The 12525-nt window shown below is 38.7% G+C and overlaps 1 protein-coding gene and 1 pseudogene across 1 annotated transcript; both read left to right on the top strand.

Moving 5' to 3' along the window:
* Positions 1–3505: 3505 nt before the first annotated feature.
* On the top strand, positions 3506–6664 carry LOC116265323 (putative receptor protein kinase ZmPK1; annotated as a pseudogene).
* Positions 6665–6715: 51 nt separating this feature from the next.
* On the top strand, positions 6716–7651 carry LOC126410591 (putative receptor protein kinase ZmPK1). Its single transcript, XM_050080730.1, has one exon. It carries the CDS (start codon positions 6716–6718, stop codon positions 7649–7651), a length of 936 nt encoding a protein of 311 aa, XP_049936687.1.
* The last annotated feature ends 4874 nt before the right edge of the window (positions 7652–12525 follow it).

Below are 12525 nucleotides of genomic sequence, written 5' to 3'. Positions count from 1 at the left end.
AAGTAAATCTTTTGGTACAAAGATGTAAGTGCCCTTTTGGCGTCTGCAGGCCTTCCTCACCAATGAAATGCATGCCTCTCTTGCCAACAAAAGTTCATATTGCTTACTTTCCCTTGAGCAAATATTGGCAATTATGGTAATCTCTTTATGTCATATTTTTGCATTTCTAACCCCAAAGAATTGCATTGTAAAGCTCAAGTACTTTCTATCCACAATTTGGTACACATAGGAAAAAATGACCTAACACATGTCCTTTTCGTTTAGAAGTTATCGATGGTAAAATCGTCAAACATTGCCCTACTGAATCCAAATTTGATCGAATATTTTTGCATATTTGAATCTGAATCTGATCAGATATCATTTCTTAAATCTGAATCGGCCTAATTTCTTAACCTGATGTTAAATTTCTTTTTAATTTTAGCAGAATAGTTTGATATGATAATGAAACCAAACTAAATAGGATATATTGACATACTTATTCACAATGCGCCATGATGTGTAAAGTATCCTATAACTTTTCAACACCCACTTAGGTGCTTAGCAATGTTGTCCCTCGATACTGGTCGAGGAGGACCATCCCTTGGCACTATGAGAGCCGACCTTAGTCAGGCAACTTCAGTGGGTAGCTATAGTCCAAATTGAGAAGTATAATTCGACAGTGAGGGAGCTCCAGCTAAAGAAAATATATAGACCAATGTTGATCTTTGTATTGCTTGTGGTTTGAATTTGTTTAGCTCAAGCCTTAATATTTTCTATATGTGAGATTTGTAGGTGGATTTGCAATTATTTTAAACACAAATTGAGAGGCATTGAGAGACAGACAGGGGGTGCTGGGCAATGGCCCTCCTCAAATTTTCAAAAAACAAAAACTTGCTTGTAATATAAGAAAATTATTTAGCACATGTAAAAGTTTTAAAAAATTATATTTCGGCCCCTTTAAAATTTAAAAACTATAGTTTAACCCCACTATTGAAATTTCTACCTCAACTACCGAGTGAATGTGCATGTTACTTAAATAAGTTAGTCTGTGGCATTAGGGGCACAGGTAGGAAGGCTGGCAGGGGCCTTGTTCCCCTTCCCCTCTCAAATTTTAAGAACTTTTGAAAATTTATATATAAATTTCAAAAATTTTACTTTAACTTATATAAAAAAATTTAAAAATTTTTATGTTTGCCAGCTATTAAAATTTTGAAACTATAACTTGGCCCCTGATAAAAAATTCCTTGCATGTATTGTATCAGTCAGAGCATACGTGGACCTCTTTTTCCTGCAATTTAACTTTTAATTTTGGTATTCATAGTAAAGATGGTTGAATTGGGCCACTCAATTATGTTTTAGTGACGGTCCAGTTCCACTAACTTATCTGTTTGGGCTAGCTTACAACATCTAAGCTGAAGGGCTTAAGACTTCAGTACAAAATTGCCAAGAAAATAACCACTCTAATATTTTAGCAGTTTGACCGTACAATTCTTGTTCAAATTACATAGAATTCAGCAAAATCTTCGAAAATTTTAAAAATTACATGTAAATGTTACAAAATTTCATTTATCTTATATAAAATTTTTAAAAAATATATATTTTATTAAAAATTTGAAACTATAATTCAACCAAAGCCGCTTCCTGTCTCGCGGCCATCTGTTCGCAAGGAGCAGTCTTCCAGGTGCCTGGCTTTAGTACCTCTTAAGCATCTTCCTTAAAATCTGAACTCACCGAAGGAATGTGCATCCACTGCTTTAGAAGCGCTTCAAAGAAGAACAGGTAGTCCATCCTGCCGTTACCATTGCCACCTGCTAGGGCAACTATTGCCGTGAATTTCGAAGCCTTCGACATTGTCATGTTGAACTCATTTGAAATTAACACTGTTTTTCTGTTAAAAAAGATTTTCCTTATCTCATCTCCTCCTTATTTGCTGCTTAATGATAAGCATTTCATTTGGATGAACTCGCGTGAAGCTGCAGCATTGGATGAACCTGAAAGTTGTGGGAAAAGATGAGCCAAATGTTGTTGAAATCTTGTATATAAGTGTGAAAGATCAATGAAAGGAAGCAAGCTATTCTCTTTTTCTCGTCTCTTCTCTATTGAAACGGTTCTACAGGAGGCTCATTATGGCAATGCTATTCATGGTATTACCATGATTAGTTGGATAGTGTTACTTAAATTAAAAGTTTCCCACCATGGATTGCTCTTAATTTTTCTTTCCATGATTTCTTGCTTTGTAATTGTTGTATTCATTCACGTTAAATAGTGATTGTAGAGTGAAACAATGAACATAGAGAAAATATACAATACTAGCTCTCCCTTGCTTCTCGTGGACGTAGGCATACATGCCGAGCTACGTATATTCTGTGTTTTCTCATTCCTCTCCCTAATCTTTATTCTCTTTCTCTCTATTTCCCCTCTCTCTGTGCCCAATTCGTTTCTTTTTCTCCTCGATCTCGTTGAGCGCTCGTCTAGTCTCTTTCACAAGTTTTTTCATCTGGTATTAGAGCTAAAGAGTGAAAGGGGAGATTCCACAGGGCTGCCTGTGTGCCATCCTTTCTTGTTTCAAAAACTTGAAGGCCATCTCTGCAGATGATCAACCAACGCCCTCCTTTTTATCTGCTGCCCAATTAAGCCTGCTTTCAGTAACGCCAGATGACATATACAACGCTAACTGTCGCCTGATTAGGGCCGTTGTTGCCGCCGTTGCTCCTTGTACTTCCTAGGACTTCCCTCCTTTCAATGAGGTGTTCCAACGAGAGACAATAAATATCCAGCCTCTCGTCTGCTGCGTGCTGCTTCCGCTCAAATTTCCTACGATCTTCGCTTTGTCAGACAAGAGGAGACTAGAGAGCGCCCGACAACTTTCTCATCGCTTGCAACTCAGGAAGCTCTCTGTGACAGCCGGCGACCGATTTCTCTTATGCTTCCCCAATTGTGCCAAAGATGGGGTTTTTCTGAGAAATCCGGTGACGTTTCCAATCCTTATGTTCCACTTGATTATTCTCATGTTCAAAACATGATCTTTTGTTGCTTGGAGGTGATCTTGCTATTCGTGAGTCTGTTGTCGAAGAAGGAGCAGGAAATAGAGTTAAGAAGCAGAGCCGTAAAGGAACCCTGCGACTGCCGACGCAATTCCGGCGATTGAATCCCCAATACTCATTCATGTTGGGTTCCTCTTGTGCTCTGAACACAAGCAAATATGACTGCTTAGTTTGCGACTGGTGAAGGGTTGAGAGAACCTGCTACCAAGTTAACCTGTAAGCTGAGAACAAGAGCTGCTGAGAGGAGATTCCTGTGTCCACCAGATCTTCTAGATTTCTGCCGCCTTCCTTGCGGCGTTTCTCTTCTCTTGTGCGTAAGAAGTCGCTGTCTTCTCTGCAGCGTGGTTTTTTTCTGAGCGTTACGTTTTGCATTTGCCTCTGGCGATAGAATCCAAGTTTTTTTGGCGTCCAGAAACCACGACTCTGCTCCATCACAGCACAAATAGCACAGGCTCTCTGTTTTTTTTCATCAAGGAGCAGTCATGGCATCGACAACAAAGAATATTGGCAGACCGAAAGATACTAATGGCTATGAAAGTTCCCATGTGATATCTGATCCCAACTTTCAGCCACCACTTGTTGTCAAAGGCCGGTGGACCCCCACTCAAGCCATGGTACTAGTTTCTTTGGCAGGAACCGTCAATCTTCCAAGGAAGTTGTTCCCTAGTTCACTATGGATGAGTATCATAAACTCTTATCACTTGTTAGAACTTAGTCTGTCTCTATCAATTTCACATGTAATCTACATTCATACCATCTTCCTTGGATTATCGATTCTGGAGCAAGTCAACACACTTTTTGCCTATAGTTCTCTACTTCAAAAACCAACAAATTGACGAGTACCTATAAACTTACCTAATGGACATACAATAAATGTTCATCAATCTGGTGATGTTAAACTACCACCTTTCATTCTTGAAAATTCCTTGCATATTCCTTTTTTCAAAGTGAACCTACTCTCTGTGAGTCAATTAACCAAAGCACTAAATTGTTCCATAACTTTCTTTCCTACCCATTGTGTCTTGGAGGTGGCATCGATGATGATGATTGGTCAGGGTAAAGAAAGAGAAGACATATATGAACTCGATCCAATGACTTCATCTACAAGCTACTTTACCGTGTCCTCTTCCCAAGATCTTTGGCATAGGCGGTTCGGTCATCTTTTTCTTTCTCGTCTTAAACTTGTTGATTCTTATATAGGTTTGAATTGTGATTTGAATGAGGAAATTTGTTGTGATGCTTGTCATCGCGCAAGGCAAACTCGCTTAAAGTTTGATTTAAGTAGCATTGAAATAACAAAGCCTTTTGAATTAATACACTGTGATATTTGGGGGCCGTATACTCAGTCCACTCTTACTAGAGCACATTATTTTTTAAGTATAGTTGATGACTATACAATATCTACATGAGTTTTTCTAATGAGACATAAAGATGAAACATTTCATCTCATGAAAAAAAATTTTGCCATGATTAAAAATCAGTTTGGAGTCTGTACTAATAATGTGCACTCTGATAATGGGTCTGAATTTTTTTCATATGAGATAAACTCTTTCTTTCAAATGCAAGGTACTTTACAACAACATAATTGTGTCGCTACTCCACAACAGAATGGAGTAGTAGAGCGAAAACATTTACATCTTTTAGAAATTGCTAGAGTATTGCGTTTAGAAACAAATTTACCAAAACGTTTTTGGGGAGAGTGTTCACGAATGCGGGAGTGGTTGCAGAGTTGCTGGAAACGGGCAACCTCTTACTGTTGGACGGCGAGAAGAGGGTGGTGTGGCAGAGCTTCGACCACCCGACGGATACGTTGCTGCCGGGGCAGCCATTGACCAGCTCCATGCGCTTGGTGTCCAGAGCAGCTGTGGGCGTCTACACCACTGGGTACTTCGTTGCCCACATCAATGACGACAGCTTGCTTAGTTTCAAGTATGACGGGCCCTACACGTCCAGCGTCTATTGGCCCAACCCTGACTATAATGTCTTCTAGAACGGAAGGACCAGGTACTTACTTAGTTTGGAGCCATAGCGCAGGCGATTTTAATTTGTATATGTAGTGTATTTGCTTCATATTGCTAAAAATACCTGTAAACTTGACGCTATAATTAATAAAAATTATTTGTCAATTAATCCTAAGTTGTTACTAACTTAAGTTGCGGTCAGTACACCAAAATACTAAAACTATCTTCAAGGAAAGACAAATTCAAGTTCTTTAGCTTTTATTATCTGAATTATGTCCAAATTAATTAGTTTTTATTAGCATAAAAGATAATTACTTTTTTAGATTGACTAACTAAAACATTATAAATTGTTAGTGATTTTATATCTTTAACCTTTTGACAAAAATTGTAGATTTGCTAATTTTTATTATTTTTATACCTTTTTATCTGCAATTCAAAAATCTAATTAATTAAAAACTTTAACTTGTTTTTAATTTAATTCGTGACCTTTTGTGTGTTTATGTTAATGATTCAATTAAAATATGCGTTGGCTGGCCCATACATTGCCTATAAAGTAGCCAATGCAGAGCCATATAGAGTCATATGCAATTATAATTATAATCCGTATGATCAGCAGATTCAGAGTCAGATTCAATCCAATGGTCCGTTTGGTTAAAGTTAATAAGGAGAACATAAGAAGCCTCTTTATAAGGACAAAACAAGAAAGCAACACAAAATACCATTTTCTCATTGTGCAATTTGTTCATTTTGCAGTAACAATATTAATGTCCCTGCACCTGATATTCTTGATTAATTATCAGTAATGTTACAACAAGGAGTATTTTAATCTCCCTCTCTTTCACACACACTCACAACTGTCATATGATTCTGCTATCTAAAATATTATATATTGTTAAGATGGTTGGTCTCAATTTAACCTTCTATAGTTTATCACTTCAATCTATAACACTGTTTTGCTTGGAAATCTTTCATAGGTATGATAGTTCAAGGTACGCAATTCTGAACGACATGGGAAAATTTATTTCAAGTGATGGGTTGCAATTTTTTGCACTAGATTTTGGCTTAGGAGTCAAGAGAAGAATAACGATAGACTTTGATGGATTTATGAGGCTATACAGCCTCAATCACACAACAAAAGACTGGGAAGTTACATGGATGCCAGAATTGGAAACATGTAGAGTTCATGGCCTTTGTGGGGAAAATGGCGTCTGTTTTTACAAACCAAACCCCACATGCACTTGTCCTCCGGGTTTTCAAATGACTGGATTCAAGGATGCAAACCAGAATTCGATATCATTTGCAATAAGACAGAAGTGAACTTTATTAAGCTACCACGTACAGATTTCTATGGAAATGATTTGAACTATCAAACAAAAATAGCATTTGAAGTTTGTGAAAGCATATGCAGAAGTGACTGCAACTGTCGTGGCTTTGGATACAGGCTGGATGGAGAAGGAAATTGCTACCCAAAGAGCGTTCTCTTTAATGGTAACTCTGGTCCTCACTTTTTGGGTGATATGTTTGTCAAAATTCCCATACAAATGAACTTTATCGCCAGCAGTATTGACCATTCCAACATGGATTGTCCAAAAGTATATTTACCTAAAGTCTGCAAAGCACATGGAGACTATTCAAAATATCTACTCGGTTTTGTTATAGCATTTGGGATTGCAGAAATAATGTGTGTGACATTTGGTTGGGTTTATTTTCATAAGAAAACAATAATGCTATATGGCTGCTTCAATGGGTTTTAGAAAGTTCACTTTCGAAGAGTTGAAAAAAGCAACAAAAAATTTCGATGATGAAATCGGTAGGGGAGGATCCGGGGTGGTTTATAAAGGAGTCCTAGAGGATAAGAGAGTTGTGGCTGTAAAGAAGCTAGAAGGTTTGAGCCACGGATCAGAAGCACAGTTTTGGAGTGAGGTAAGCACCATCGGAAGAATCAATCATATGAATTTAGTGACTATGTTTGGATTATGTGCTGAAAAACAGAAAAGGTTGTTAGTTTATGAGTACTTGGAAAACGGGTCATTAGAGAAGAACTTGTTCAGCAATGATACCATGCTTACTTGGGAAAATCGGTTTAATATTGCACTAAGTACAGCAAAGGCTCTTGCTTATCTTCATGAGGAATGCTTAGAATGTGTTCTTCACTGTGATGTGAAGCCACAAAATATTCTTTTGGACAAGAATTTCCAGCCAAAAGTGGCTGACTTCGGTCTGTCCCAGCTTTCCGATAGACATGGAAATAACATCTCTAAATTTTCTAAGGTGAGGGGAACAAGAGGTTACATGGCTCCTGAGTGGATTTTGAACCTACCCATCACATCCAAGGTTGATGTTTACAGCTATGGCATTTTGGTGCTGGAGTTGATGACTGGCCGAAATTCCACTGGATCTCAACAGGTAGGTGAAAATGGAGAAGTTGGAAACAAAAAATTGGTCCCATGGATTAGAGAAATGGTGAGAATGAATCAGAACTGGGTGCAAGAAATAGTAGATCCACAGTTGTATGGAATGTATAACAGCTCAAGCGTGGAAATTCTAATTAAGGTGGCTTTGCAGTGCATAGAAAAAGAAATGGATGGAAGACCAACCTTGAGTCAAGTTGTGGATTCCGTCACAGAAGCATGCCCTGTTGACAGAGAAGTGCAAGAAGAAATTTAGTAATCCTAATTATGTAGTTCCTTATCTCAGCCACTTTATTTTTGTTACTTATTTCATCATGTACGTTAATATGGATTTATTTGGATAATATAGTGCGCTGAGACTTGCAATAAAGCAAAGATGGTTATTATTTGAGGGGAGCGCTTGAACTAAGCTGATGTTAAGTCTGCGTTCCACTTGCCGTTAATTACTGTGATATATATATATATATATATAAGTAAATCTTTTGGTACATAACAATGAAGACCCACGATGCATAACTCTCTTGCCAACAAAGGTTGATATTGCTTACTTTCCCTTGAGAAAATATTGGCAATTATGGTAATCTATTTAGGTCATATTTATGCATTTGTAACCCCAAAAAAATTGTGTTGTAAAGCTCAAGTACTTTCTATCCACAATTTGGTACTCATAGGAAAAATGACCTAATGCATGCCCTTTTTGTTAAGAAGTTATGGATGGTAAAATCATCAAACGTTACCCTACTGAATCCATGAATATTTATGCTTATTTGAATCTGAATCTGATCAGATATCATTTCTTAAATTTGAATCTGGTCCGATTTCTTAACCTCATGTTATATTTCTTTTTAATTTTTTCAGAACAGTTCGATGTGATATTGAAACCAAACCAAATTGGATATATTGACATCCTTAGGCCATGTTGTGTATAGTATCCTAGACCAGTTTAAGACCCAGTTGGGTGCTTAGCAATGTTGACCCTCGATACTGCTCAAGGAGGACCATCCCTTGGCACTGTGAGAGCCGAGCTTGGTCAGCCAACTTCAGTGGGTAGCTATATTAGCAGACCAACAACAACGTCCATGTTGAGGAGTATCATTCCACGGTTAGGAAGATCCAGCTAGGGAAAATATGTTGACCAATCTTGATCTTCTTATTGCTTGTGGCTTGAATCTGTTTACTTCTAATTAAATTATTGTTGTACAGAATGTCATTGTAGTTTAAACCATAGTCACAAATAACAACTTGGAGTTTTGAGTGGTTTTTCTCGACTATAATACGACAACTTTGAAAAAAATAGAAAAAATGCCATAAATTTTTAAACAATTTAATAAACGAAAAAATGAGGAAAAAATAAAACAGGTGAGAAACTAATAACACAAACATCAAACAGTAACTAGATTTGCAACAAATAAAAAATATAAAATGAAAAAGAAACTGTTTGGCGTTAAAAAAACTGAAAAAAATAGAAAAAAGTGAAAACGTGTTAAAAGTGCATTTTTTTCATTTTTAATGTTTTTGTCAAAAAAATGCATCTTTTAAAGTTTTAAATGGCCATTTTATGTGACTATGGTTCAAACCTTAATATTTTGTGTTTGTAGGTGAATTTGCATTTATTTTAAACACTAATTAAGGGTTACAGACAGGGGTGCCAGCAGGGGCAATGGCCCCTCTCAAATTTTCAAAAAACAAAAATTGTAATATAAAAAAAATTATTTAATACATGTAAAAGTTTTGAAAAATTATATTTCGGTCGTGTTAAAATTTAAAAACCATAGCTCAACCCCATTATTGAAATTCCTATCTCCACTATTGAGTGAAAGTAGATGTTACCTAAGTAAGCTTGTTTGTGGCATCAGGGGCAGAGGCAGGAGGGCTGGCAGGGCCTTGTCACCCCCCCCACCCCCCTCCCTTGAAATTTACATATAAATTTCAACCTTTTTTTTTAACATATATAAAAAATTTATTCTATTTCAAGTTGACTATTAAAATTTTAAAACTATAGCTGCTTAGCTCGGACAAAAAATTGTGTGGCATGTATTGTATCGGTCAGTGCGTGCGTCGACCTCTTTTTCCTGCAATTAACTTTTAAGTTTGGTATTGATAGTAAAGATGGTTGAATTGAGCCACTCAATTATGTTAGTGACGATGGTTGGGCTTGCTTACAGCATCTTAGATGAAAGGCTTAAGACTAAGAGTTCAGTACAAATGTGCCACGACCATAACCACGCCAATATTTTATCAATTTGACCGTATAATTCTTGTTCAAATTAAATAGAGTTCAGCAAAATCTTTGAAAAATTTAAAATTTACACGTAAATGTTGCAAAATTTCATTTATATTATATAAACGTTTTAAAACATTATATTCATATTATATAAACGTTTTAAAAAATTATATTTCTATGCTTATTAAAAATTTGAAACTATAATTCGACCAAAATCGCACCGGCCATCCGTTTGCAAGGAGCTGTCTTCCAGGCGCCCGGCTTTTGAGTACCTCTTGAACGCCTTCCTTATAAAATCTGAACTTACCAGCAAGTTCCTTTTCTGATCGTGGTAAACTTCACCGAAGGAATGTGCGTCCACTGTTTTAGAAGCGCATCAAAGAAGAAGAGGTAGTCCGTCCTGCCTTTGCCATTGCCACCTGCTAGAGCAACTATAGCCGTAAATTTCAAAGGCTTCGACATTGCCTTGTAGGACTCATGTGAAATGAACACTGTTTCTCACCCATCAGTCAATCTCTCTGGTTTCTAGAGGTGGCAAGTCATTTTGTTGATGGGCAGCTCAGCTTCCCCCTGCACAATCGACAACCATGGATGGTTGGGGCCCTGTTTTGTCGAATCCGTACCCGCTCTTCTTGTTCCTGCTACTCCTCCCGCCCTCTTCAGATTCCTTCTCCCTTTCTGCGTCGCTCATCTCCAGGTCTTCCTTCAAGTGATGGGCGGATGCTTTCTTGCTCCAAGATTGCTTGCTGAAGGCTTGGGAAACGGGCCCAAGCCTTCCCCTGCCATAAGCCCTTTCCTTTCAGGCAGGGATTCCTTTTTGCAGATGTCCATGTCCGTGATTCTCATTCTTCTCAGCAACATCTATGAGCTTCCCTGAAGAAAGGGAGGAGAACCAGTGATCTCCCCTCCCTTCGAAACCCTAGCCCATGGCAACTCTTTTTTTGTCGACGGTCGTTCGCCAGACCTTCGCTCTCTTCTTTTTCAGCCGTCAAGCATGACATGAATCTGCAGACTGTAAATTGTTTTATCTTGAATAGATAGAGGAAGTTATTTGTTGATTAAGCGGTTAACGTGCATGGAGCAAAAGTCGAGTGATTATTTGTAAATTAATTATATTCTCATTCTGTCTGGCCACAAAGGAATTGCTTATTAGTTTAAACCTAAGGGTCCGTTTGATTGTCGGGTGAAATTTAACGTGGTAAATTTATCATGGTAAAAATTTACAGGATGAAATTTTTCCTTTTTCCAATCTGAGGCCCTGTTTGATGCACAAGAATAATTTAATGCGGTAAATTTAACCTTGTTTGATGCACAAAAACAATTTAACGTGGTAAATATTGTTTTTTTTCTTTTCTCGTCCCCAATGATTTTATTGCAACCACTAAAGCAGTTGATCGGCGTGATATAAATTTTATTGCAACCACTAAGGCAGTTGATGGACACGATATAGGTACGTTCTTCCCAAGTATTGATGAAAAGAGAGCTAAGTATTGATGAAAAGAGGGCTAGCATATGCAATACAAAAATCAATGACTAAGTATTGAATGAAATTGTTATGGAACATATCTTACAGATTGGATTGACCACCATATCAGACAAATTTTTAGTTGTAAAAATCAATTTGGTCATCTTCCTCTCCTCCCCCTTATTAGAACTGCTCTTCTTCATATTGTAGCCTTATGCCCAACAATGAATGTCTTCGTTCTTTTCATGGAATTCCAATAGCCAACATCTCTCCAAAACATTTTATCAAACACTTTGTGCACGTCCCAAGCAGCCCCACATTTCCCATACAAATTGATCAGAGAAGAAGCCACATACACATCCTAATGAACACCCAACTTCGCAGCCCAACAATAATGCTTTTGCCTAACAATAATGTCTACAACATCCGTCGAAACATAAACCAACTTTAATTTGCTGAAACTGACCCTTCAGGCATTTCATCAAACTAGTGTTCTGCACTTCGGACTTCATCACAAGCGGCATAAAACCTGACCAACTTCATCCTCAAACGCGAGTTTCCCCTTGATAACTCCCATCCACCATTGAGGCTGCCGTTCAGCAATTCCCCGCTCCCTCCTCATCCTGTTTCCTCTCCACAACTTCCCCCTCCTCATCCTGTTTTCTCTCCACAACTTCCCCAACCAACTGCTCCCCACATCCAGTCCTCTGCCTCGCCTGCTTCGAATCAGGGTGCCACAACTGGTTGCAACATAAACTGTGGAACAGAGGGCTAGCGAGAACTGCATGTAATCAATTGAGAAAGCACCACAGAGGGCCAGCCAGAACTGCATGTAATAACTATGCATCGGTAATTTTGAAACATACTGAAGGGAGAAAAGAAGAACAGACACAAATTCTAAAACGATGAACCAAGGAATGCCAAAAAAAAATAATTTATTGCAGATTTGACAAAACTGACTTCTCAATCTTGGCACCACGAACTTCATTGACGTCATGGGGATCCCTCGCCTCCATCCCTGACCTTCATTCTGTTGTGCCGCTCAAGTCCTCCAATTCCCTTTCTTCGTCTCCCATCTCCGGTTCTGGCCTCCTCTTTCGCCGCAAGCTCCTTTACCTCGAGAGCCTACGGGTTAACTCCTCGGCGGCCATTGCGAAGAACCCCAATCTCTGCACTGTCGAGTCTTGCTTCCCATGGCCTCATCTCCGGAAAGCCCTAACCCGATGCCCGCGAGGGAGCTCGTCGACTGCGGAGGAAGCTCCTCAGCTGCCACCCACCATTGAAAGCGCCTCTCTCAACCCCATAACCTCTGGACTCAGTTGCTGAGGACGCATGGGAGGCTTGGTGGGGAAGAAAGGCCTTCTGCTCGAAATGGCTCGGCCCGAGGAGGGGAGCTGCGACGGCAGAGCAGCGATGGTGAAAGCGGCAGTCCAGCGGGGTG

Source organism: Nymphaea colorata, chromosome 12, assembly GCF_008831285.2.
Source record: "Nymphaea colorata isolate Beijing-Zhang1983 chromosome 12, ASM883128v2, whole genome shotgun sequence".
Classification (NCBI taxonomy): domain Eukaryota; kingdom Viridiplantae; phylum Streptophyta; class Magnoliopsida; order Nymphaeales; family Nymphaeaceae; genus Nymphaea; species Nymphaea colorata.
Note: the sequence above shows the minus strand (reverse complement) of the source record. Positions and strands in the feature narration are given on the sequence as shown.